At 39.5% G+C, this 23616-nt stretch overlaps 1 protein-coding gene across 7 annotated transcripts in view; it reads left to right on the plus strand.

Moving 5' to 3' along the window:
• Gria4 (glutamate ionotropic receptor AMPA type subunit 4) overlaps nucleotides 1-23616 on the plus strand; it is a 257256-nt gene that overhangs the window by 177161 nt on the left and 56479 nt on the right. For all 7 annotated transcript variants that reach the window (XR_007210532.1, XM_048343762.1, XM_048343756.1 and 4 more), the window contains exons 6-10: nucleotides 2929-2982; nucleotides 11569-11727; nucleotides 16990-17157; nucleotides 18408-18512; nucleotides 23377-23487. Coding sequence is in view for 6 of the 7 variants with exons in the window: in XM_048343762.1 (XP_048199719.1) it covers nucleotides 2929-2982; nucleotides 11569-11727; nucleotides 16990-17157; nucleotides 18408-18512; nucleotides 23377-23487 (597 nt within the window). In the remaining variant the exon portion in view is untranslated. The remainder of the gene's footprint in view (nucleotides 1-2928; nucleotides 2983-11568; nucleotides 11728-16989; nucleotides 17158-18407; nucleotides 18513-23376; nucleotides 23488-23616) is intronic.

The raw sequence follows: 23616 nt of genomic DNA on the forward strand, positions 1-23616 counted from the left end.
GAGAACTCGGGAATGTATTTCTCTTTCAGAACCTTGATGTTCATTAAAATCTATTATGCTAAGAAATGTTATCTTTACATGTTTCCTTTCTTATTAGGAGATATATATTAATTATGGCCAAAAGTTGTTGTTGTTTTTTTTTTCTGAAAACCTGTGGCATGAATAAGGGATCAAGATGTAGTGGAAGAAATTTTGAATCTGTAGTCAAGAAGAGTGGACTAAAGTCAAGCTGACATTAAGTGTCTGTGGGTTTGGGTTTTGTTTATTTGTGCTGGTCCTGGGACTTGAACTCATGGCCTGGACACTAATCCTTAGCCTTTTCACTCAAGGCTGGCTCTCTACCACTTGAGACACAGCTCCACCTCTGGCTATTTGGAGCAGTTAATTGAAGATAAAAGTCTCACTGATTTTCCTGCCTAGGCTAGCTTTGAACCTTGATCCTCAGTTCCTCAGCTTCCTGAGTAGCTAAGATTACAGGTTTGAGCCACTGGTGCCTAGCTATGACTGTAAGGGTTTTCTTTTTTAAAAACATATTTTAGGAAAGCAAAGATTACCCCCAAGCTCACTGATATCAGAATTATTTTATATTACTTCTTACAAAATGACTCCTTAATTATAAAGACCATGATTCTAAATGGTTCTTTTAAACTATTATATGTGCTTTCAAATTCATTATCACAATGCTACAGGATCTTCTATGCCTCTTTGAAAATATTTTATTCCCTCAATTAAAATGCTATTCAATCAAATGAAATTTTGCTCAGAGATGTTCATAGTTAACATTCTGAGGATTGTATTTTACACAGAGAATTTCAGAGCCGAGAGAAGGCATTACTCTGCGACTTGCTTTTCTGTAGCTGTTGTAGCTCCCACAATGGAACAAAGGCATGTAAGGGAAAGCATGCAGAGGCAGGAAGGGAAAACTAAAACAACACTTGCTTTTCATTCTATACTTCTATTCACACCATCTCTCTCAGGAGGACCTCAACTTACTAATCATGAAGTCAGAGAAGCCATGCCAATAAAGTGAATCCAAACCCATCGTGTGAGAGAAGTCAGTTTAAGGATTCTTTTAAACATTCTCAATGAAGTTAAGAAAGCATTAACAGCCAGGCATGACCACTCCCCCTTGCCATCTCAGCTATTTCAGAGGCCAAGGAGGAAAGATGACAAGTTTGAGACCCTTTCTCAAAGTCAGAGTAAAGGAATGAAAGGAGGGGGGGGGGGAACTTGAATCAAGATTCGTTGTATTTATAAACTCACTTGTTGAATGGTAACTCCTTTGTCCAACCATTTAAAGATTAAAAAAATGTAATTTTAGAAATCAGAGTTTAAAGGAAGAAGACTGTAGATACATTTCATATGGCAATTGCTCACCTAGCGTCCGTGAGGCTTTGAGTCCAAATCTTAGTGCCTAAAAAACATTTTTAAAAGACACACTGAATTGTTTCCTTTCTCTTAAAGCATCCGATAGCCCCAGTTCTTCTTGTACTTAGGTGCTTTGTTCTCCCAGCCCCATTCATATATTACACCCCTAGAATTAATGTCCTGCTCTTAGCCTATAATGTTGAACTCCTTGCCTTATATTCTTCTCTGAGGAAGCTAAAACTAAAGCTTTTGTTGTTGTTGTTCCTGAAGTGACAATTTTGAAGCAAAAAGTTCAATACCAAAATCTTTGGACTAAGCTTTAGAACTAACTCCGGTTCTTTTAGACAATCTAGAGCTGACTGTGATGTTTTCATGGAGATTCTGCTACCATTCTGCTGCCATTGCAGGTGTTCATGTGGAACAACAAATGTCTTATAAAACTGGTATGGGTTTTGGCTGCAGTCAAAAATTCTCAAGCTGAGAGTGTTTAGAAAGAAGCAGGAGCCAGGCATTGGTGTGGTGGCTCAAGCCTGTAATCATATGTACTCAGGAGGCTGAGATCTGAGGAACTCAGTTCATAGCCTGCCCAAGTAGGAAAGTCAATGAGACACTTATCTCCAACCAACCACCAGAAAACTGCAAGTGGAGCTGTGGCTCCAAGTGGTAGAATGCTAGCCTTGAGCTAAAAAGCTCTGAGTTCAGGGTCCTGAGTTCAAGCCCCACAACTAATAAAAGGGAAAGGAAAAAAGACAGGCTCTGAGTTCAAGTCCCATGACTGACAAAAGAAAGGACAGGGAGGGAAAGAGGGAGGGAGGAAAGGAGGGAGGGAAGAAAGGAGGGAGGGAGGGAGAAAAAGGGGAAAGAGAAAGAGAAAGGCTCAAGCAGGGAAAGTTTGGGGCTTAAAGAGGATGCAGAGGGGAGGGGCTTGAATGGACATACCAGAAAAAGTTAGTGAATCAGAAACTTTGCCATGGTAAAGAACATAAATTTGTAGTAGGCTCAGGTCTAGGGTATGTAATATGCAACTGAGTGTGAATTATTGTGTGTTCCCTAATAATTGTTATATCTGAGGTTCCCAGAGGATAAAATTGTTCCAGCTTGCTAAATTCATATTAAACCAGTCATGTTTACATTACCTAATATGACAACTTACTAAATTGGTTCTTTACTAAACTTTCTTTATAATTCAATTTATTGTCTTCACCTTCATGGCAAAAATCTCAATAGAAGTGTTTGGACTAACTGTAAACCATATACATCTGGCAATAAAACCCATGTAGAAAATCCAGATATAGAGCTGAACTTCTAAGGAAGAAAAACTTCAGTGTCCACGAACACTTGGTAGAGCAACTGGTTATTTGTGATCAATATGGTTTCTATAAAATTCTCATCATTTAAAATATGTCACTTTTGTAAGGAAAACTACATTGTTTTCTCATGAAATTATGCTACAGTTGTTAAATTTTAAATATGATCTTTAAATATAATATTTAAATATTTAAGTATAATCTTAAATATAATCTTTAAATATAAACATTGATTTTTCTCTTATTTCCACAGATAGTGAGTGTTGGAAAGCATGTTAAAGGCTACCATTATATCATTGCAAATTTGGTAAGAGTTCTTAATTTTCTACTTTTCCTAAGAATTGCTCAAGCATTCAAGATTGTTTTAACTGTGCCTTATAATAATGGTCTACTAAATGCTGAAATTCTTTTTCTTACTTAGCTTTTTATAACTCATTGATATTTTATGGACTGTAGAATGTCTAATGTCGAATTCAGTGTAGTTTTATGCAGACTAGCTTGATACCTGTCAAAGAGGCCTTTAAAATCTAATTATGTTCATTTGCTTTGCCATGATATCACTTGTCAGATTAAATATGGGTTTCTGTCTGTCTGAATGATACTATTCTGCAGGTAAAAATTACCAGTACTTGGATATTGCATGAGTCATCTAAACTGATGGCCTATATTCTCCAGTTTTAAGGACAACAGAATATACTAGCAAATCTTTTGAATGGAAGTAATACAAACTCTTCAAGTTGGTCAGTGTTTCGTGTATTGTGCAGAGGTGGTTGATGAACAAGGTATACATACATTAAGGAAATTCCTCAAGGCCTAAGCAGGTCCTTTTAAATATCTTGACAAGGCTAAATATTGACTTTCTCGTGAGTGGCAACACTGGTCCTTGTACATTGCTTTATTAGCATTCCATCTGCCCCAAGGTCCAGCCCCCCGACTGGATTCTCCTAAAGCAAGTCAAGGATGCCACTTCATTTTGCCATCTAGTCCCATCATGCATTTCTTTGATGAGTGTCTTGTGCTAGAAGCAGGGAAGGTACTCAAGGACTCAAGTCTATTATTTCATTCTAGTGAATGGGCTTCTGCTTGTTGGAACAGAAAAGTACAGTCACTCACTAGTGAACTGCATTCCAGTGTTGAGTTCAAATAAGAAAATACAACCACGTAGAGGATTGCGAACTCTTTCTGTACTGTTGTGGGGATTTTTTGTACTGGGTTTCTTAAAGCATAATTTTGTAACCTGAGAGGTGACCATAGAAATATTGTGAAATTTGGACTTGTCTTTTCCATTGATTTGGAGATGTGCTTTATTATTTTTTATATAAACACAAAGATCAAAGCAAATACCATCTGGCATTAATCACCATAAGTAAAAGACTTTATGCTTATGGTATAGCTGTACTCACAGTCATATTGAATAATGAAATCTTAATTATTGCAAATATGTGGTCTTGACATCTCTGCTTTCCAAGCAACAGAATTCAGGAGGATATATATATATACATGTATATGTATATATGCATATATACATGTATATATCATTCCAGAACTGACATTGACAACTAAAATAAATCAATACCAAATGGAAAAATTAATATTTATAATCTTCCTGTGGTTGTCATATTCTGCTTTAAACAGCTGTAATAGAAGGCAGCTATTTAAGCTATATTTAAACTATTTAAAGTAGCAACACATGAAGTAGAAAACATTGCCTTGCAGAAGGGAAGAAAAACTGTAACTCTCACTAAAAATAAGGATGCTTTTATCATATGTACTCAATATGTTTGTAACACAATTAGGCCAATGACTTTCACATATCTGCATTAATATGAATTCTGTTGACATTCATTTTGCCCTAAAATACTCTTATTATAATTCCAGGGTGACTTTTGTTTCACTTAGCCAATCAACAAACATTTCTTGAGAGTATGTATGAGTTCCAAATACAACCAAAATGAAAAATCAGCTGGGTGAGAGTGGCTAATGCCTGTAATCTTAGCTACGCAGAGGCTTAGATCTGAAGATGGCAGTTCAAAGTCAGCTCAAACAAACAAATTCTCAAGACTCATGAGTGAAGAAGCCAAGTGAGAATGTAAAGACTTGAGTTCAAGTCCCAGTACTGGCACACATACACACACAATAAAAAAGAGAGAAGAAATTTATATTAATATATTTAATATTAAGGGCTGATTTTTTCTAAGATTGAAAACAAACTACAAACCAGGTACTGGTGACTATGTCTGTAATCCTAGCTACTCAAGTGGCTGAGATATGAGGATCACAGTTCAAAGCCAGCTTAGGTAGAGAAGTCCATGAGACTCTTATCTCCGATAAAGTACTCAGAAAAAGCTGGAAGTGGTGTTGTGGCTCAAGTGGTAGAGTGCTAGCATTGAGCCAGAAAGAAGCTCCCAGACAGTGCCCAGGCCCAGAGTTCAAGTCCCAAGACCAGCAAAAAAAGAAAACAGAAATACAGATAGAGTCTCCTTGTTTCTATTGAATATTGTTCTAATGGTCCTAATGAAGGTAATTAAACAAAAGTAAGTAAAAGACACCCAGATTGAGAATAACGTTTCACTATCCAAAAAAATATAATTCCTAAGGAATCAAAAAAATAAATGTTGCACAAAAAAGTGAACTCAGAGGGTTGCAGGATATAAGGTCAGTAATTTTTTTAAAAAGTTATATTTTCGGGCTGGGGATATAGCCTAGTGGCAAGAGTGCCTGCCTCGGATACACGAGGCCCTAGGTTCGATTCCCCAGCACCACATATACAGAAAACGGCCAGAAGCGGCGCTGTGGCTCAAGTGGCAGAGTGCTAGCCTTGAGCGGGAAGAAGCCAGGGACAGTGTTCAGGCCCTGAGTCCAAGGCCCAGGACTGGCCAAAAAAAAAAAAAAAAGTTGTATTTTCATAATCCTAAGTATATTAAAATAATTTCAATTTCACTTTTACAGTTGCACTTTAGTAGGAGACACCTACTTAACCAACTCATCAGAACTGATTTCTAAAATGCAGTTTTTACTGGATTTCGTATGGCTTTGCAAAATTTCTAAGAGACAGAGCAGGATTCTCTATTTGTTGGTTCATTGTAGACTTTTTCTTTAAACTTAAGTAAGACAATTTCCTCCACCTTGTCCTTAGACTTCTTTTCCACGCTTCCTTTACTTTGCTACTAGTTTTGTTGGGTTTTGTTTTGTTTATTTTGGTTGTTGTTTTTTGCTGGTCCTGGGGCTTGAACTCAGGGTCTCGGCACTGTCCTTGAGGCTCTTTGTGCTCAAGGCTAGCACTCTACCACTTGGGACACCACTTCTGGCTAAGTAGTTTATTGGCAATAAGAGTCTCATAGACTTTTCTGTCCAGGCTGGCTTCGATTCTCAGATCTCAGCCTCCTAAGTAACTAGGATTACAGATGTGAGCCACCAAGGCCTGGCTACTTTTTTAAATTATTTTTTTAAAGACAGGTATGGTTATGTCATTTCCTTACTTAAAGCTTCCCATTAGCCTGAGGCTGAAAATTGAGTGAAGAAAAAGACTCTCATGACCTGATCTGTGGCCTTTTCAGCCCCCTACCTGCTAATATTTGTCTCACCTCTCCACAGGACTTAACATTTCTCTCAAATCGCCCCAAGTCTGAGTCATTGCCCCAGTTGTTAACGTCTTCTACCAGAGTGAGCATTCGAAAGCCAAGCCCTTAAATCCTTTAGGAACATCGATTTTAGTATTTCACCTAACACAGATAACCCTTCACGATTTTACTCCTTCACCCCACAGTCTCCCAGTCAGCCTCTTTGCACACATCCTTTTCCAAAGCAAATGAATTTCCAGACGCTTAATATTCCTCTTGTTTTTTCTGCTTTAGACACTTTCTTCCTGCCAGGTGTTTGAGTACCATCACTTTTTAGAAGCCATCTTTAAACACGTTCGCTCCTAGGTCCACAAAGCACCCTTGCGCTGGCTGTGCCGGATTAGTCTTCTTTTTCCATTCACCTAATCATTATGTTAGGCTTCCTGTGTATAAGGTGATGCCCGGTATGGCTACAACCAAGAATTAACCCGCAAGGAACTTGTGAAAGCAGGAAGCTGTGTGTTTTGATCCTTATAAAATGGATCTTTAGCTACTGAATTGCTTGTCCTCTAGCACCAGCTTTGGCCAGCCTATTTGCTCTGTTACTATAATTGGTTCAATTCGTCCTTAAAATAGTTGTGTTGAGTTTATAGACTGGAAAATGAGGTTGACTGTCGTTTACCCAAAATCACAAAGGCCATTAAGTCTCAAAGACCAGTTGGACAGTTCTAGCCTGTCTGACTGCAGTAAATGAATACATCCACAGACAAAGCATATCATGCTTAGGGAACAGTGCTGTGCTAGTGGCATTCCTGTCACAAAATGACTATTAATTTAAACATTTCCATGCTCTTAAGTGGGCATGGGCCTTAGGCATAGTGTTATGCATTTATATTTCTTCACCCCTTACGCTAGTAGATCACTGAAATACGGCCACCAGTGGCAACAGGGAGCTCTTGATATATGCTTTAGCCGCAAGGCAAAGTCAGACTCTTGCTGTCATTTAGATTTTTAAATTTGTAATCTTTAAGTCAGTTTATATCTATGACTCTAGCAAAAAAAAACAACCTCACTACATCCAAAATTCTAATATGCAAGAGTATATAATTAAATAGTAAAGAAGCTTACCAGTATCTCACTATATCTCTCTCTCTCTCACACACACACACACACATACACACTCAGACACACACTCTACAAATACAATTCCTGCCTCATCCCACAGATAAATAGATTGAGATACAAAGAGACAGTGGTATGTCCACATTTACTTGTCTAGTCAGTTCCAGGAGGGAAACTAGACACGGTTACCCAATTTTCTCTCGCACACATTTGGTTTGTTTTCTTTTTTCCCCAAGTATAATCAACCTAGCGACAATTTTACTCTGTGGACAACAATATTTTAGGTTTTCCTTTTGTTTCAACTTTTAAGTTTCAACTTTTCTTCACTGAACAGGTCTAAGGTACACCAACCACAGATGCCACAAAAGTGCTTATTCTAAGTTAGGCATGGGTGGCTCACAGCTGTAATATTAGCTCCTCAGATGCTAGCCAAGGCAAGAAAGTTCATGAGATTCTTATCTCCAATTAATCACAGATAAAGCCAGAAGTGGAGCTGTGCCTCAAGTGGTTGAGCACTAGCCTTGAGCAAAAACACTCAGGGACAGTACCTAGACCCTGACAGCCACAGGCATGCAAGCACGCATACACACACACACACCACACACACACACACACACACACACACACACACACACACACACACACACCATACAGTGATACTCTAAGTTCAGTTCTTCAGGGTCTGATTTTTCAGAGATGATGAGTAGAGATTTGGTGTTCCTTCCGTTCACTGTACCAGAGAGGTCTGGATATGATTTTTCATCCTGTGAAACATAAATGCAACACAGAGCAGAAATGTTATCTCAATCAGATAAAACATTTAATAAGTATTGATGATCTATGATGGGCCTTGTAGGTTAAATATTCATAAAGATAGCTGATCCCTCTAGTTTTAAACACCCCACCCCAAGAGAGATATACTACAAGTGAAAATTAAAAAGGCCAAATTAAAATGTGAGTTAATCTGGAAAGATCTCTAAGCATTGTGAATCTGAACAACGAACTAGGCCATTGCAAGAAGCACAGGTCAGGTCCTTCACACAGCCCAACCTGGGGCATTGTTTGCTTAGTTATTTAATCTCTCTCTCTCTCTCTCTCTCTCTCTCTCTCTCTCTGTCACACACACATACACACACACACACACACACACACACACACTTACTTCATTATTATAATAGTCCCCAGAACTTCATTTCCTTATTAGTCTCTAGATACAAACGGAAACTAAATGGCCAGCAAAGTAACTGTTTCCAAGGAAACTGCTTTCAGAGTCTTGATCCTATCAATTTTCTCTATAAAATTATAAGCGAAATACATGAAAAGGGGGAATATTACCTGCTCTGAGACAGACATAGCTAAAAGTAACACAGCCATGTATCGGCCATTTTTAAAGCCATAATCAGGCAAGGTAATTTTTCCCTTTACTTTAATGTAGCAACAGAAGGAAATCAGAGAAATGTGGACCATTATTTATTACAAAGACTTTACATCAGATGATTTTTTTTTTCCTGAAGGCTACAGCCCTGCCTATCTGGCAGCTGTGGTTAATGCTATAAAAGGCAGTTTGGCAGAACTTTCATTTCAGCCATGACAGAAAGGAAAAAAAAATAATAATAATAATGCCATCAATTAGCAGCTAATGCAATAGTTGAATGACTGTGGCTTTTAGAAAACACTGAAATTATTTCCCTGCCTGTGGGTCTGCCCTCTGTTCTGACAAGCAAATGTTCAACTGACATTTTAGTAGCTAGATATTGATAGACAGTGTTTTTCCATTTCCAAGACACAAATGTGTTTTCTGGTGTCTACTTTATTTCTCAGTGAAATGAGAATGTTACTGATGAGCTATCAAATTAGCGGGCACAAAAGAGGCATGAAATAAATATTTGCGGAGTGAATTAATTAATAATTACTGTCAATTAGTGAATTCCAACCAAATGGGCCAGATATTTGATTACCATTGTCATTTTGCATGTGGAAAACCTAAGATTAGGAAGTAACAGAGGTAGGTCTTAGAACCTGGATTTTGTTTTTTTTTTATTGTGTAGTATCATCTTGTCTTACCTGGGCATGCTGTGGTGATTAATAAAATTAAATGCTCAAAAACCGGAAGTGGCACTATGGCTCAAGTGGTAGAGCTCTAGCCTTGAGCACAAAAAGGCTCAGGGACAGTGCCCAGGCCCTGAGTTCAAGCCCCACAGCTGACAACAACAACAACAACACACACACACACACACACACACACACACACAAATACACAGGATCATAAAGAGGCAAAGGCACACTCAAAGTCAATTCATGAAGTTGTAATTTGACTTTATTATGTATTTGCTAGGTACATTGAAAAGTTATGCAGCCGCAGTTTTTTGTTTATTTTTTGATGGTACTGGGGTTGAATTCAAAGCCTCACTGTTGCTAAGTGAGGACCCTTTCACGAGTTGGGGGGTAAAGACTCCTTTTCTGTTGGGATTGCCCTGCTTCCTTTGCAGCTGTAATGATGTGTCCACCACCACACACAGCCAAGACATGCCACGGGGTCTTGCTAACTTTTTGCGCAGGCTGGGCTCAAATTGCTGTCTTCCCATCCTTACCTCCCCAACAGCTAAATGTATGAGCAAGCGCCATCCTATCTAGGCTTGGTTTCAGTTTTCTTGAGATTAATAATAAAATCTTTCTCATAACCTCATGATGGCTAAACTCCTTAGATAATCTGTGGGATGTGCTTAGCACAGTTTCTGTCACATAATAAATCCAGCTTCAGTATTGGCTGTAAATTCACATACGTAGGCCTCCCAGCAACCATTTTCCTTAGTCTATTGAACAGACTGACACATTTCTTCTTAGATAAAGTGATGTACACATATGGACTAGGAAAGCAATCTTCCTCATTATCCAAAAATGAAATAAATTAGGTAACAATAAAACTGGAAGTTTCTAGAAGCATGGCTGAGATCTTCAAACCTATCTTCCCTGCTTTCTACTCCAGCTGTAGGGTTACTGCAGCAAATTAAACTGGCACACACACACACACACACACACACACACACAGAGAGAGAGAGAGAGAGAGAGAGAGAGAGAGAGAATACTTTCCATGTTACCTCAGAAAAACTAGAACATCTGCACAAATAGGAAAGCAATTACTGAAGCCACAAACTTGTGGGGTTAGGGTGTACATAAACAGTTCACTCTTCTCAGAGCTAATAACTTTGTTAATTTACTTCCTTAATAGACTTTTTACTTCCTTAATAGACTAAAAGACCCTGTTCTTGCATTTAGTGTGTCGTTTTATAAAGCACTTTAAAGGATTAGTGTAAAAATAGGGATGTTTGCAAAAGAAACGAAAGGAAGGAAAGAAGGAGGGAGGAGAGGGAGGCAGAGAGAAGAAAGAAAGAGGGAAGGAAGGAGGAGAGGAGGAGGGAGGAGGGGAGGAGGAAGAAGAAAAAGAGGCAGAAATAAGGGAGGGAGGGAAAGAAGAAAGGGTGGAAAGGAAGAGGGGAGGGAAAGAACGTAATAGGTACACAGATAGATACTAGAGATAAATAGCTGGGCTGGTAGGCAGATAGATAATTTTGAAACCCAGGATACAACCTCTAGTCCAAGTGAAATTATACCCCTGATAAATGTTCCCTCCCAGGTTCTTCATCCTACTTGGTGGGAACCATCATGTTCACATTCTCTCTCTCCCTTCTTTACCGCTTTCTCTTGCACCGTCGTCACATCCCATAATTCCGAGGCTGTTATGAATATCAAAGGTTTTACCCTCTCCAGCTCAAATGACTAGCTCTTCACTATTGGGTCACTGAATAATTAAACAAAAACCCCTTAAAATGTTTCTCACCCATTACAGGTTCAGAACATATATATATATATATATATATATATATATGTGTGTGTGTGTGTGTATATATGTATATATATACCTATATATATATGCATATATATCCTCATATGTCAGAATCCCCTTCATAGAATACACATTTGTGTATACCTGTATCCAAAAGTAATTGTGTCCTCAGCAGGTATGAAAATATTTATACTGAATTTTGAATGACAGAATTTTGAAGCTACAATGGCAGTTTCCTTCCTCTCTCAAGCTATGGTTCAATTAAAAATCTATGTGGATGTACAGATGGATCAATACCTTCTTATTGTTAAAAAGGTAAAATATTGAATGCACTAAGTTGAGCAACTTTCCATATTGATTTTCATAGGGATTCAAGGACATTTCTCTGGAGAGGTTCATCCATGGTGGAGCTAATGTTACAGGATTCCAGTTGGTAGATTTTAATACACCTATGGTAACCAAGTTGATGGATCGCTGGAAGAAACTAGATCAGAGAGAGTATCCAGGATCTGAGACCCCACCAAAGGTACTGGCTTATTTTTATCTAATGTACTACTAATTTTTTTTAATTTAAGACAGAAAGTTCATTATTGAGTCTTTCTAAAAACATTTTGCCACATAAATGGCAGCCTGGGAAACTATACAAATATTGAATCATTTCTAAAGTTCTATTCTTAAGAATTAGAGTAAGAAATATTAACTCAAGCAGTTTATTATTATTATGACTTCACCTATGAACTTTCCTCATGAAATTTCATGATGGTGATGGTAAAAAAAAAAAAAAATGTTGGCCAGGTGCTAGTGACTCACACCTATAATTCTAGCTACTCAGGAGGCTAAAATCCCAAGATCATGGTTCAAGGCTCACCCAGGCAGGAAAACCTGTGAGACTTTTATCGCTGATGAACTACCAAAAACCAAAAAGTGGATCTGTGGCTCAAGCACTGGCCTTGAGTCAAAAAGCTCGGGGACAGCACCAGGCCCTCACAGCAGAGCGCGGAAGACTCACCATTCACTGCCAGGGACACTCATGAGGAGTTCTAAGACAATTAAGGCCTAGTAGGCCAAGGTCTCAGCTATTTCATTTCCTAATTATAAAATAATTTTATATTCTGTAGATATTATTACATTTTCACTACAGCAATTTTATATTCTTACTATTATATATACATGCATACGTATATATAGGTATATATGTGTATATGTATATACACATATATACCTGTATCTTCTTACTATGACAGTTTCTCCTTTCTGGTATGAATGGACAGCTAGCCTATGGAAACAAAGAATTTTAAATTAAAACATTCATTGGATGTCCACTAGATTTTGTATATGCATACATGTAAGATATTAAACAGGTGTATTAGTCGCCATCTTGGAGTCAACGAACAGGCATATGGGCTACCAAGCGTATCTAATTTTCCAATCTCCTTTGTGTGGCTTCCAACTACACTAGTCTATGCTACAACTTTGAAAAAAAATACTTAAATAGGGCTGGGAATGTGGCTTACCAGTAGAGTGCTTGACTAGTATGCACAAAGCCCTGGGTTCCATTGCTCAGCACCACATCTATAGAAAAAGCCAGAAGTGGTGCTGTGGCTCAAGAGGTAGAGTGCTAGCCTTGAGCAAAAAGAGGCCAGGGACAGTGCTCAGGCCCTGAGTCCCAAGCCCCAGGACTGGCAAAAAAAATTAAATAGTGTTTTTAAATGTTTTAAAAAATAAACGTAACTCATTACAAAATCTACTTACGGTAATTCTATCTCACTAGTAGACCTATTTATATTTATTTCAGATTCACAGTGTTTCAAAACACAGTTTTATTATATACTATAATGTAAATTGCAATATATATTTATATATTATATATCTACATTTAATTATGTGTAAATATATATTACATAATAATGTACTTATATAAATTATATCATATGGATATAATTTTCACAGCCCCTTTTTACATGATTTGTGGCACTTGGAAGCCATTTAATATATAATCTGTTTTCATTATTTGTAGTAGTTATGATTTGTAAAACTTCCTCAAGGGCTAAATGAGCAAGTATTAAACCATTGCACTTAGGGCATACATCAGTCTCATTTCTGTGAGCCGCTAGTCACTGCTTTTTGTCAACCAGTCAATGCATACTCTTGTAGATGTGTATGCTTCTATTTAAGGAAGTCCTTTTTTTCATATATTATTGGCTCATTAATGCTGACCTCATAGTCAGCTACTCTATCACTCGAACATGAATGAAACTTATTAACAAACTTGGTTACTCCATAATACACATCAGAGTTTAGAAACATTCAATAGAGCCAGGCACCAGTGGCTCACACCTGTAATCCTAGCTACTCATAAGGCTAAGATCTGAGGATCACAGTTCAAAGCCAGCCCAGGCAGGAAAGCCCATGAGACTCTTATCTCCTTTGAACCACCAGAAAACCAGAAGTGGCACTGTGGTTCAAGTAGTAGAGCGTTAGCCTTGAACTGTAGAGCTCCAGGATAGTGCCCAGGCTCTGGGTTCAAGCCTCAGGACCAACAAAAAAGAAAACAGAAACAGAAATATTCAATAGAAATGTTAGCAGTCAACACTGTGTTTGGAAGCCATTTAAAACAGTAGATCATCAGAGGAAAAAAGCAGGAGTGGAGAAAACAGCACTAAAGTAACCACCAAAAAAAGGATACTTGTTTACAGCATGACATCAGAAACAGGAAGATAGTGTTCCCTTTCTGATACTGCATATTGGATGACTCCAATTTTTCACCAGTGTGTCCACAAACAACAGCAAAAGTACCCCCCTAAGTGTTGATTGGCAGTCACACACACATACAAAATATTAGCAAGAAGGCAAGTTTAAAAGCACAGTGTCCACGAGTGATGATTGATCATAAACACATAAATTGCACTTCACTTATTTAGTATTTCAACCAAGACTCAAAGCATGGTTTTGCATCCTATCACTTCCCTGCTTTTAAAACACAATAAAAAGGTCCTCTATAATCCAGGGTAATCGGTCCTTATAGTGTCGAGACCCCAGCTCCCTTTCTCTGGCTGTAGCTACAGCACTGTGTCACTTGTCAGATGCTGGCCTTTCATGTCCACAGTCTTTCACTTCCTTCCCACCTGTCCCCATCCAAGCATATCCAAAGTCTACCTTCAGTTCCACTCTATGAGACTTTGTCTTATTCCACCAATAAACACAAACTTCCCTCTTTTATACTATTTAGGATCTTTGATGATGCTATTCTCACTGAGGATTTCATAGAATTTTTTGGATATGTATTTCATATGTGTAGGGCCATGATTGGTTGTCTACTACTCAGCTTTCAACTATACTTGTGAGTCTGGGCCAGTATCCAAACACAGTTCTCAAAGCATTCTTAGATGTGTGCTATAGAACTTCATCCTCACAATGACTACAGTAGGTAGTTATTATCTTGTTTATTTTTTTATTGTGCTGGGTCTTACATTCCATAGCTAAGGAACCTATTCCCCATTCCTGTAATGTACCAGTAGCACAATTTGAATTTATCTCAATTCTTTCTTCTCAAATTGCGAGTCTTTCTCCCGTGCTCTATGATTTCATCCATCTTTATTCTACCATGCTACTGCTCTGAGCGACAGAACTCATGGCTCCATTCATTGTGCAGAATAATGAGTGATTCCAGAGCAAGATGTAGTTTCACCCTGCTATAAAATGCAACATTTCTCTAATCAGGATTTTCTCAGTGTTATCTAGAGGTGTGCCTGTAAATATAGTTTGCTGGTCTGTAACACAATAAGGCACGTGGGAAAGACTGAAAGCCTTTGAAAAGGTAATCAATTTAAACAACTACTTCATTCAATCTGTCAGCAATATGACTTGTCAAATTCTACACGGCCTTTGCTGCTGTGGATACAGGTGTCCTTTGCTCAGCCTCACTGTTTGATACCACTTCTTTTGTTTTAGTTCACTTATTTCACAAAGATGGATGGACTTTTTAAACCATAGCCAAGTGCATTCACTTTGGTGCCATCTCTTCTTAGCTTGTTTGTCCCTAATGAAATGTCAACAACATTTTTCTTTTATCCTCCCTTGATCCTGAAATACTAGCATTGCATTTATCTTTTGCCTTTTATACCTTTACCAAACTTCACTCTGCTTATTTTCAGTCTGCTTTCTTTCTTGGTGATGATTTGATGGTTTGCTATACTTAAATATTTGTTGGTTCAAGCAGTAAAGAAAGTAAATATGTGTGGGTGTGTGTACATGTGTGTACATATATATACAAAGATATTTGTCTATCTTTAGTGTATCTTTCGACTACTCTATCCCAATTGTGAGGGATGAGGTTTGTCCTTAAACCTGCTCTACTACGCCCTGGTAATGCCCTGGGGTGGGGGGGGGGTACAGATCAAGGCCCTTCTACTACAAGCTTATAGTTAAGTCTTGTATTATTGAAATGTTCTGTCTTAGAATTTATGAAATATTCCATACTCTATCTATACCAGCGTTTTTCTCCTCTTTGGAATGCTACTAATTATAATGACGATACTGCATACATTTATTTTCCACAATTGATGTTTCAAGTGAGTTTTCTTCATTAGCAAGCAGAAAATCTAAGAAACCATCCTCCACTTTTCATAGCACAAACTTACCCCTCATATAAGTGCAGAACAATTATTGTATAGTCCTACAGGACACAGTAGAGTCTGTGCTGATTAGTACTGCCATGCTTCAAGAAGTTCCTGACCTATTTCCCATGTGTTCAGTAATTTGCTAACCACACTGTCTCAGAAGGAAGTCCCAGATTCTGCTTTCCTGTCTGCCCTTTCTCACTTCCCCTCTTACCTTCATCACCTTTTCCTGGAGCTCCCTATTTGCTCAAAAAGAAGCATACAGCGGTCCCCATCAACATTCCATATCTTCACTTTGATCCTAAGTTGCATTGGAGGTAACTGAATGATTGACTCTCCCCTGCACACTCATGTGTGATGTATTCATTCTTTTTAGCTCTGTGAGTGCATTCACTTGTATAAGTGAATGAATGTTATTTCTGGCATGATACTTCTGAATAGCAATATGCAAACCCACTAATTCTTCTGAGAGTCTGAACAATGAAATACACTTGGAATCAGTAAGTATAAATGAAATCTCAAGTATTCCCAGTAGGCATTTTGCAGAAGGAAAAGAATAAGAGAGCCCAAGCTCTCCAGAGAGCCAGCCCTGCCATAGACAGCTAGACACTGTACCCATGCTGCACACAGTATTACACACTTGGACACCACATAAAGACTTTACCTGAGTGATCTCTTTCTTCTCCTGACTAATAGACACCTGTCATTACAATACGTATTTTGTTCAAAGTGTTTTCTCCTTTTAAGACTAAGATGAAGCTGGGTGCGGGAACTCACATCTGTAATCCCAGCTACTTGGGAGGCTGAGGTCTGAGGATCATAGTTCAAAGCCAAACCTGGACAAGAAAGTTCATGAGACTCTTATCTCTAATTAACCACTGAAAGCTGGAAGTGGCTCCAGAGGAAAAGAACTCAGGGACAGTGTCCAGGTCCTGAGTTCAGGCCCCAGGACTGTCAGAAGAAAAAAAATCCAGATGAAAGGATTTCGTATACTTTTTTTTATATTCAAGTGAGAATAGAAATTTCTGACTATAGAGTAAAATAATTATTAATACTCTAAGTGCCCTTCAGAGGAAGTAGTCTTTTTGCCCTATACCCGCAGAGAACCCAGAGTGCTCCAGTGTTGGATAAGATGCACATTCACCTTATAATCATTTTTGCTTCATTAGTACACCTCTGCCCTGACCTATGATGGAGTCCTGGTAATGGCTGAGACATTCCGAAGCCTGAGAAGGCAGAAAATCGATATTTCAAGGAGAGGAAATGCTGGGGATTGTCTGGCAAACCCTGCTGCTCCATGGGGCCAAGGAATTGACATGGAGAGGACGCTCAAACAGGTAACCACACTTGTCCTGGATCAATGTTATGACCCTTCTTCTGTGGAATGCTCAAGAAAACCGATGAATGTATCACACCACAATTGTGTTACAATTAGGATTTTATTGTATCAAGCTAGCACCCCAAAGACATTGTTGGGTAACAACTCTTCATGTTTATATCTTTTGTAAATGAGTAGTTAGGATAAACAGGGTTATGCCACAGTAACTTTGCCAAACTCCAGTGCCTCAGCACAACCAATGAGCTCACTAGATGTGTTTGTTTGGTAAGGGCCAAACTGGTAAAGTAGCTGCCATCTTAAATGCTGCTTAGAGGAAATATTAAATTATATGTATATAAGTTATATAGTATATGACAATTCATATGATGGTTAGACAGATTTAAAATATATAGTGACTATATGATATGTGTTATATATAATATAATGACTAGATCAATTTAAATCTTCTGTAATGTCATGGGTTCAAAGCATAAAGATGAATCAGAGAGATTAGTATCACAAAAAGTCCATTTTGCCAGACACCAGAGGGTCACATCTGTAACCCTAGCTACTGAAGCTGAGATCAGGAGGATCATGGTTCAAAGGCAGCCCAAGCAGGAAAGTCAGAGACCCTTATCTCCAATTACCCAACAAAAAGCCAAGCTGGAGGCATGGCTCAAGTGATAGAACACCACCCAAAAAAGATCAATGAGTGTGACTTTCTAAGCTCAAACCCTAGAACTGGGGAACAGGCGAGGAGAGAAAAATGAATTAAAAAGAAAATTTACATCACATGAGCATTTTCAACATTTTTGTTCCATTTCTTCTATCATAATTTCAGTATTATCAAGAAGAAAATGTATTCTAGAATAAGTACCAGGACTCCTGATTCCATTGTGTGAATAAAACCCAAAGTAACTAAAAGTTAATGTTATTTATATTCCTAGAAAAAATACTTCAAAAATTGAGAACAAATTCTGTTCGTTGAAATGGGAACTTTATGAGACATAAAAACATCCCTCTTCTGAATAGATAGCAAATTGGTTTTTACATCCCTTTGACAGTCTCTGCTCTGATTACACACCAATAGCTCGGCCACCCAATGTCATCTCAGTGTTTTGCTTGTAGTCTGCAGTTCTCCATCCCGTGCGATCTGCATCGTGTGTAGTGCCCATCTGTGTAGCCGCTCATCAGCCAGGAGGTTGGAAAGGGGAGTGGATAAGGGAAGAGGCAAATGAACGCACACGAGGATTTTTCTTTCCTTTGCAGGTGCGGATTCAAGGGCTGACTGGCAATGTCCAGTTTGACCACTACGGACGTAGAGTCAACTACACGATGGATGTATTTGAGCTAAAGAGCACAGGACCACGGAAGGTGAGGAACAATTTAACTGAAAGCGGGGAAGGGAAGAGAGAAAATCCCGTTTTCTTCATTTGCACATGGCATTTGGAAAAGGCTAAGGGAGAAAAATGGCTGGATGCTTGGATTTCTACTTTAAAAAAAAGAGAGAGTACTGACATATGGTATTTTCTTGATAATCTATGCTGAATTAAGTTCTCGTGTCATATAGCTGATATTAAATGATGTACTAAAGCTGAAACTTCTTCTAATTTACACATTACCAACACCTTCTATCTGTAATGGAAGCATTATGGCTGGGGGAGGGTGCTTAGCAAAAAGGTTTCACAGGAAGGAGAGGTAGGAGGATTACATTCTTACATTCCAGAGTTTTCTCAAGGCAAAAGCACAATACTCTAAATAACTAAAGTAAAAAAGGGCTAAGGGCATAGCTCAAGTAGTGGAGCACTTGACTAGCAAAGGTGAGGCCCTTAATTTAAAACTTAGAGCAAGCAAGAAGAAAAGAGAAGTACCACAAAACTACTGTGCAAAAAAAAATCAAAATACAGTAAAGAGACAAAAGGACTTCTGTTTATCATTTGTGAAGCCATTAGAGAGGACAAGAAAAACAACCTTCCTAACATCTAAAGCATGCTTCAAACAATGCAACTGTACATCCCCACCATAAACATTGGCCCTAAGCATCTTACAATGAACATGGCGGATTTTTACCCTTCCTTTTCTGTAGAATTTACAGGGATTCAAGAAGAAAAAAAAAATGTTGTTTAAATTAGCCTTATCTAAGAACTTTTTCAGCACTTGGTTGTTCAAAGAATTCTTTCCAAAATATGCTCTGCTGCTTGAATGTCATAATGATAGCTACAATTTATGAAATTCCTGCTATGCCTCAGTACTGGTCTTGAAGTTTTGCATAATTGAATCTCTTGTAATAAGCCTATGATTTGAATATTATTAGATTCTTCCCTTTGCTTCAAAGGAGAAAATTATGTCTAAAGCCTGTGAGAAAACAAAGACTTTAGTTCAGTGTCAAGAGCTTTCAATTATCAAGCCTTGCCAGAGTAGAGTCTGCTCTGGGTGGAATTTATTTTCTAGTAAGGTAGATCATACTCACATGAGAGAGAGAGGAGAGGGAGGAAGAGAGAGAGGCAGGGAGGGAGAGAAAGAGAGAGAGAGAGAGAGAGAGAGAGAGAGCAAGTCCTAAGACTTGAACTCAGGGCCTGAGTACTGTGGCTGAGCTTTTAAGCTCAAGGTTACCCAGCCTTCTACCACTTGAGCCTCAGCTCCACTTTCAGCTTTTTGATGGATTTTGGAGTTTGAAGGCTCGCTGACTTTCTTGCCTAGGCTGGCTTCGAGCTGTGAATCCTCAAATCTTGGCCTCCTGAGTAGAAAGGATTATAGGTGTGAGCCACCGGTGCCCAGTCAAGAGGTTGAATTCATAAAGGAAGATCACTTGCTGTTGAAGAAGGAACATCAGGCAGGAGACATGGAAAGGGTGGGGCTCAGGATTAGCCACGAAATTGGAGTGGATAGGTGGAGCAGGACAGGGTAATAGCTGGAAGAAGACGGGAAGCAGCATTGTTAAAGTTGACTCAGCACAGAGGCGTTCTCTGCTGTAATTTGCCATCATGCAGAAGTGTTTCTGCACCTGTATTTTATGGCACAACCATGAACGCCATCCACCTTGCCAGCCTGTGGATGGCATGTGTGCAGGCTGCTAGCTAATCTCCCAAGACATTGAATCTGTTTTCCTCACATCGGTTAGGCAGGCAAACTGTACCCCACAAGAAGCTTCTCGAAGCAAAACAAGGATACACATTTCCAAGAAGAAACTCACTGGCTCCTGTGAGTATCTACTCTACCCACTCTGCTTGCCCACTGCCAGCAAAAGAAAGCAAACCATTCATCTATGGAATTGACAGAATACTCTTGGCTAGGGCCAGGCATGGTGGCTCATACCTGTCACCCCAGCTACTCAGGAGGTGAAAAGGGGAAGATTGCAACTTGAGGCCATCCCAGGCAAGACATTAGCAAGACCTTCAACAAATAAGCCAATTGCAATGGATTATAAGCTAGACTCTGAGCTGTGCGGTAGACATAGATAGGAGGAGCACAGTCAAAGGCCAGCCTCAACAAAACTATGAGACTCAATCAACCAGCCAACCAATCAATCCCTCAATAAAGCAAAAAAGGGGTGAGGCATGGCTTTCATGGTAGAACACCTCCCTAGCCAATATGAGGCCCTGAGTTCAAACCCCAGTACCACACAAAGAAATAACCAAAGTCTGACTAATGGGGCTGGGGATATAGCCTAGTGGCAAGAGTGCCTGCCTCGGATACACGAGGCCCTAGGTTCAATTCCCCAGCACCACATATACAGAAAACGGCCAGAAGCGGCGCTGTGGCTCAAGTGGCAGAGTGCTAGCCTTGAGCGGGAAGAAGCCAGGGACAGTGCTCGGGCCCTGAGTTCAAGGCCCAGGACTGGCCAAAAAAAAAAAAAAAAAAAAAAAGTCTGACTAATGGGTGCACAGACAGGTCCCTACCCAGCACACTTTGCAAAGTTAACCTTTTAAGAAGGAGCTTTTTTTCAAATGCAAAAGACAGCTTCATCTGTTATAAAACTGTCAGTACTTGGACTAGGAATGTGGCCTAGTGGCAAGAGTGCTTGCCCACGTATACCTGAAGCCTTGGGTTCAATTCCTCAGCACCACATATATAGAAAACAACCAGAAGTGGCGCTGTGGCTCAAGTGGCAGAGTGCTAGCCTTGAGCAAAAAGAAGCCAGGGACAATGCTCAGGCACTGAGTTCATGGCCCAAGACTGGCAAAGAAAAAAAAAACCAACAACAACAAAAAACAAACAAACAAACAAAAAACCTGTCAGTACTGCAAGTCAAAGCTTCTCTATCAAAGGAAGAATAATAGGAAAGGCAGCAGGGGCTAAGTAGCAGCTATACTAAGTAAGCTATTGATGGTTGTGCATCTTTCTTCTGCTTATGGAGTCATGATGGGAGCAAAAATGAAGGTTTTAGGGGAGAAAGTTAATGAGGAAATTGGGAGAGTCACAAGCAGTAAGTCTTTACAGCCAGCTGATTTTCATCTAAGACTCTTAAATAGGAAGTATAAAATGGTGTAGGCTCATGTGTCTTCATTCTCCCATGCCAACAATCCACGTGGGTATTCTGTCAGGAATATTAAACTTAAAAATGAGCCACCACAAGAAAGTGCTGGAGAGGCTGTGTGATAAGTCTGAGAAGCGAGCAATCACTCTTGTACATTGAACACTTGCCTTAGCAAGGGAGCTAGCCCTGAATATAGATCAGAGCCGACCCATCCGTTTGTCTCATTCCTATAACAGAAAATCAGACTGGGTCTCATTAAGCAGAGATGCAAACCTTTCTGAAGTCTAGGCCGTTACCTGCCGTGGAGACTTCTGATCAGGATGGTGAACCCCTTTCTTTACTAAGAGGTTATAGCCTCCTACACAGTTTCAAGGGTTTTCTCCCTTCCTCTCTCCTCCCCTCTCTTCTCTTTCCTCTCCTCTCTTTCCCCTCTCCTTCCTTGCTCTCCTCCCCTTTTTCCCTCCTCCCTTCCTTCTCTCTCCTCTTTTCCCTCCCCTCTCCTTTTCCTCCCCCTCTCTTTCCCTCTCTCATCTTTCTCTCTTTCTCTCTCTCCCATCCCCCCTCTCTCTTTTTCTCTCCCATACACCTCTCTCTCTCCCTCCCTCCTTCCCTCCCTCCCTCCCTCCCTCCCTCCTTCCCTCTCTCTTCCTTCCTCTATCTCTCTCCCTCCCTCCCTTTTATGGTCCTGGGGTTTGAATTCAGGCCCTCCTGTTGCTAGTCAGGTGCTGGCTCTACCACTTGAGCCACACTTCCAGCCCCATTTCAGGAATTCTTAAGGATCAAGATTTCACTCATTGTGGACCAGTTCTATACCCATCCTCATCATGGGAACCGGGTATGCATTTTCACATTTCATTATCAGGAATGTACAAAAATATTTCCCTTAGTTCTCTACAAAGGTGAATTTGAGAGAAATTAAGGAGCCCACTCAGAGATTGGTGGAGAGAGAGCAGAAGCCAAATTTCAGTCACTCCAAAGCTTACTGTCTTGACCATAAGGAAATATTGATCCCAGTGCCCATAAGTTCATTCATTTGTCCATCCGTTTGTTCGTTCATTCATTCATTCAACCATTCAGAGCTGGTGTGAGAATTTTGCCAGATTTTCCTGCTCTCCAAGGAATCAACTTTGAGTACAACAGGGGTTCCTCGTGGCCTCTCAATCTCAATACAAACAACATACGTCAAGTCGACCATACATCTTCATTTACTACTCATTTTATTTCCAGTGTCTAAAGAAGCTGAATGTTTTTTTCTGACATCCCTTACCAGTTTCAGTTTTTCTACTCCATGTTCATAAATGAAGAGCTTGTTAAGTATTTAATGAAGCAGTAATCTTGAGTACCAGGAAAACTGGCTCATCGGGCTGGGGATATAGCCTAGTGGCAAGAGTGCCTGCCTCAGATACACGAGGCCGTAGGTTCGATTCCCCAGCACCACATATACAGAAAACGGCCAGAAGTGGCGCTGTGGCTCAAGTGGCAGAGTGCTAGCCTTGAGTGGGAAGAAGCCAGGGACAGTGCTCAGGCCCTGAGTCCAAGGCCCAGGACTGGCCAAAAAAAAAAAAAAAAAACAAACTGGCTCATCATCCATTTTTTAAACCTTTTTCATTTGCATGTTTATTTTCGCTTTAATTTACATTTAATGTTCACTTTCTTAAAATTTTCACTTTAAATTTGGTCTAGTGACTTACTTATTACATTCATGGTGCCAAGAGAAAGTAGAAGTGGTTTCAGATGTGTTTTATGATTTTTATTTGGCAGGTGGGATACTGGAATGATATGGATAAACTGGTCTTGATTCAAGATGTACCCACTATTGGCAATGACACAGCAGCGATTGAGAACAGAACAGTGGTTGTAACCACAATTATGGTAAGTTTTGGTGTATGCTTCATAGTGTTTCGTTTTGTGTACAGACAATTTTAATTCCCTGACCATGGTTAACAGGATGGGTAAAGCTGATTCACTAAAAGTCTATTGAGGCTTTGAATAGGTTTGTCC

Source organism: Perognathus longimembris, chromosome 3 (genome assembly GCF_023159225.1).
Source record: "Perognathus longimembris pacificus isolate PPM17 chromosome 3, ASM2315922v1, whole genome shotgun sequence".
NCBI lineage: Eukaryota > Metazoa > Chordata > Mammalia > Rodentia > Heteromyidae > Perognathus > Perognathus longimembris.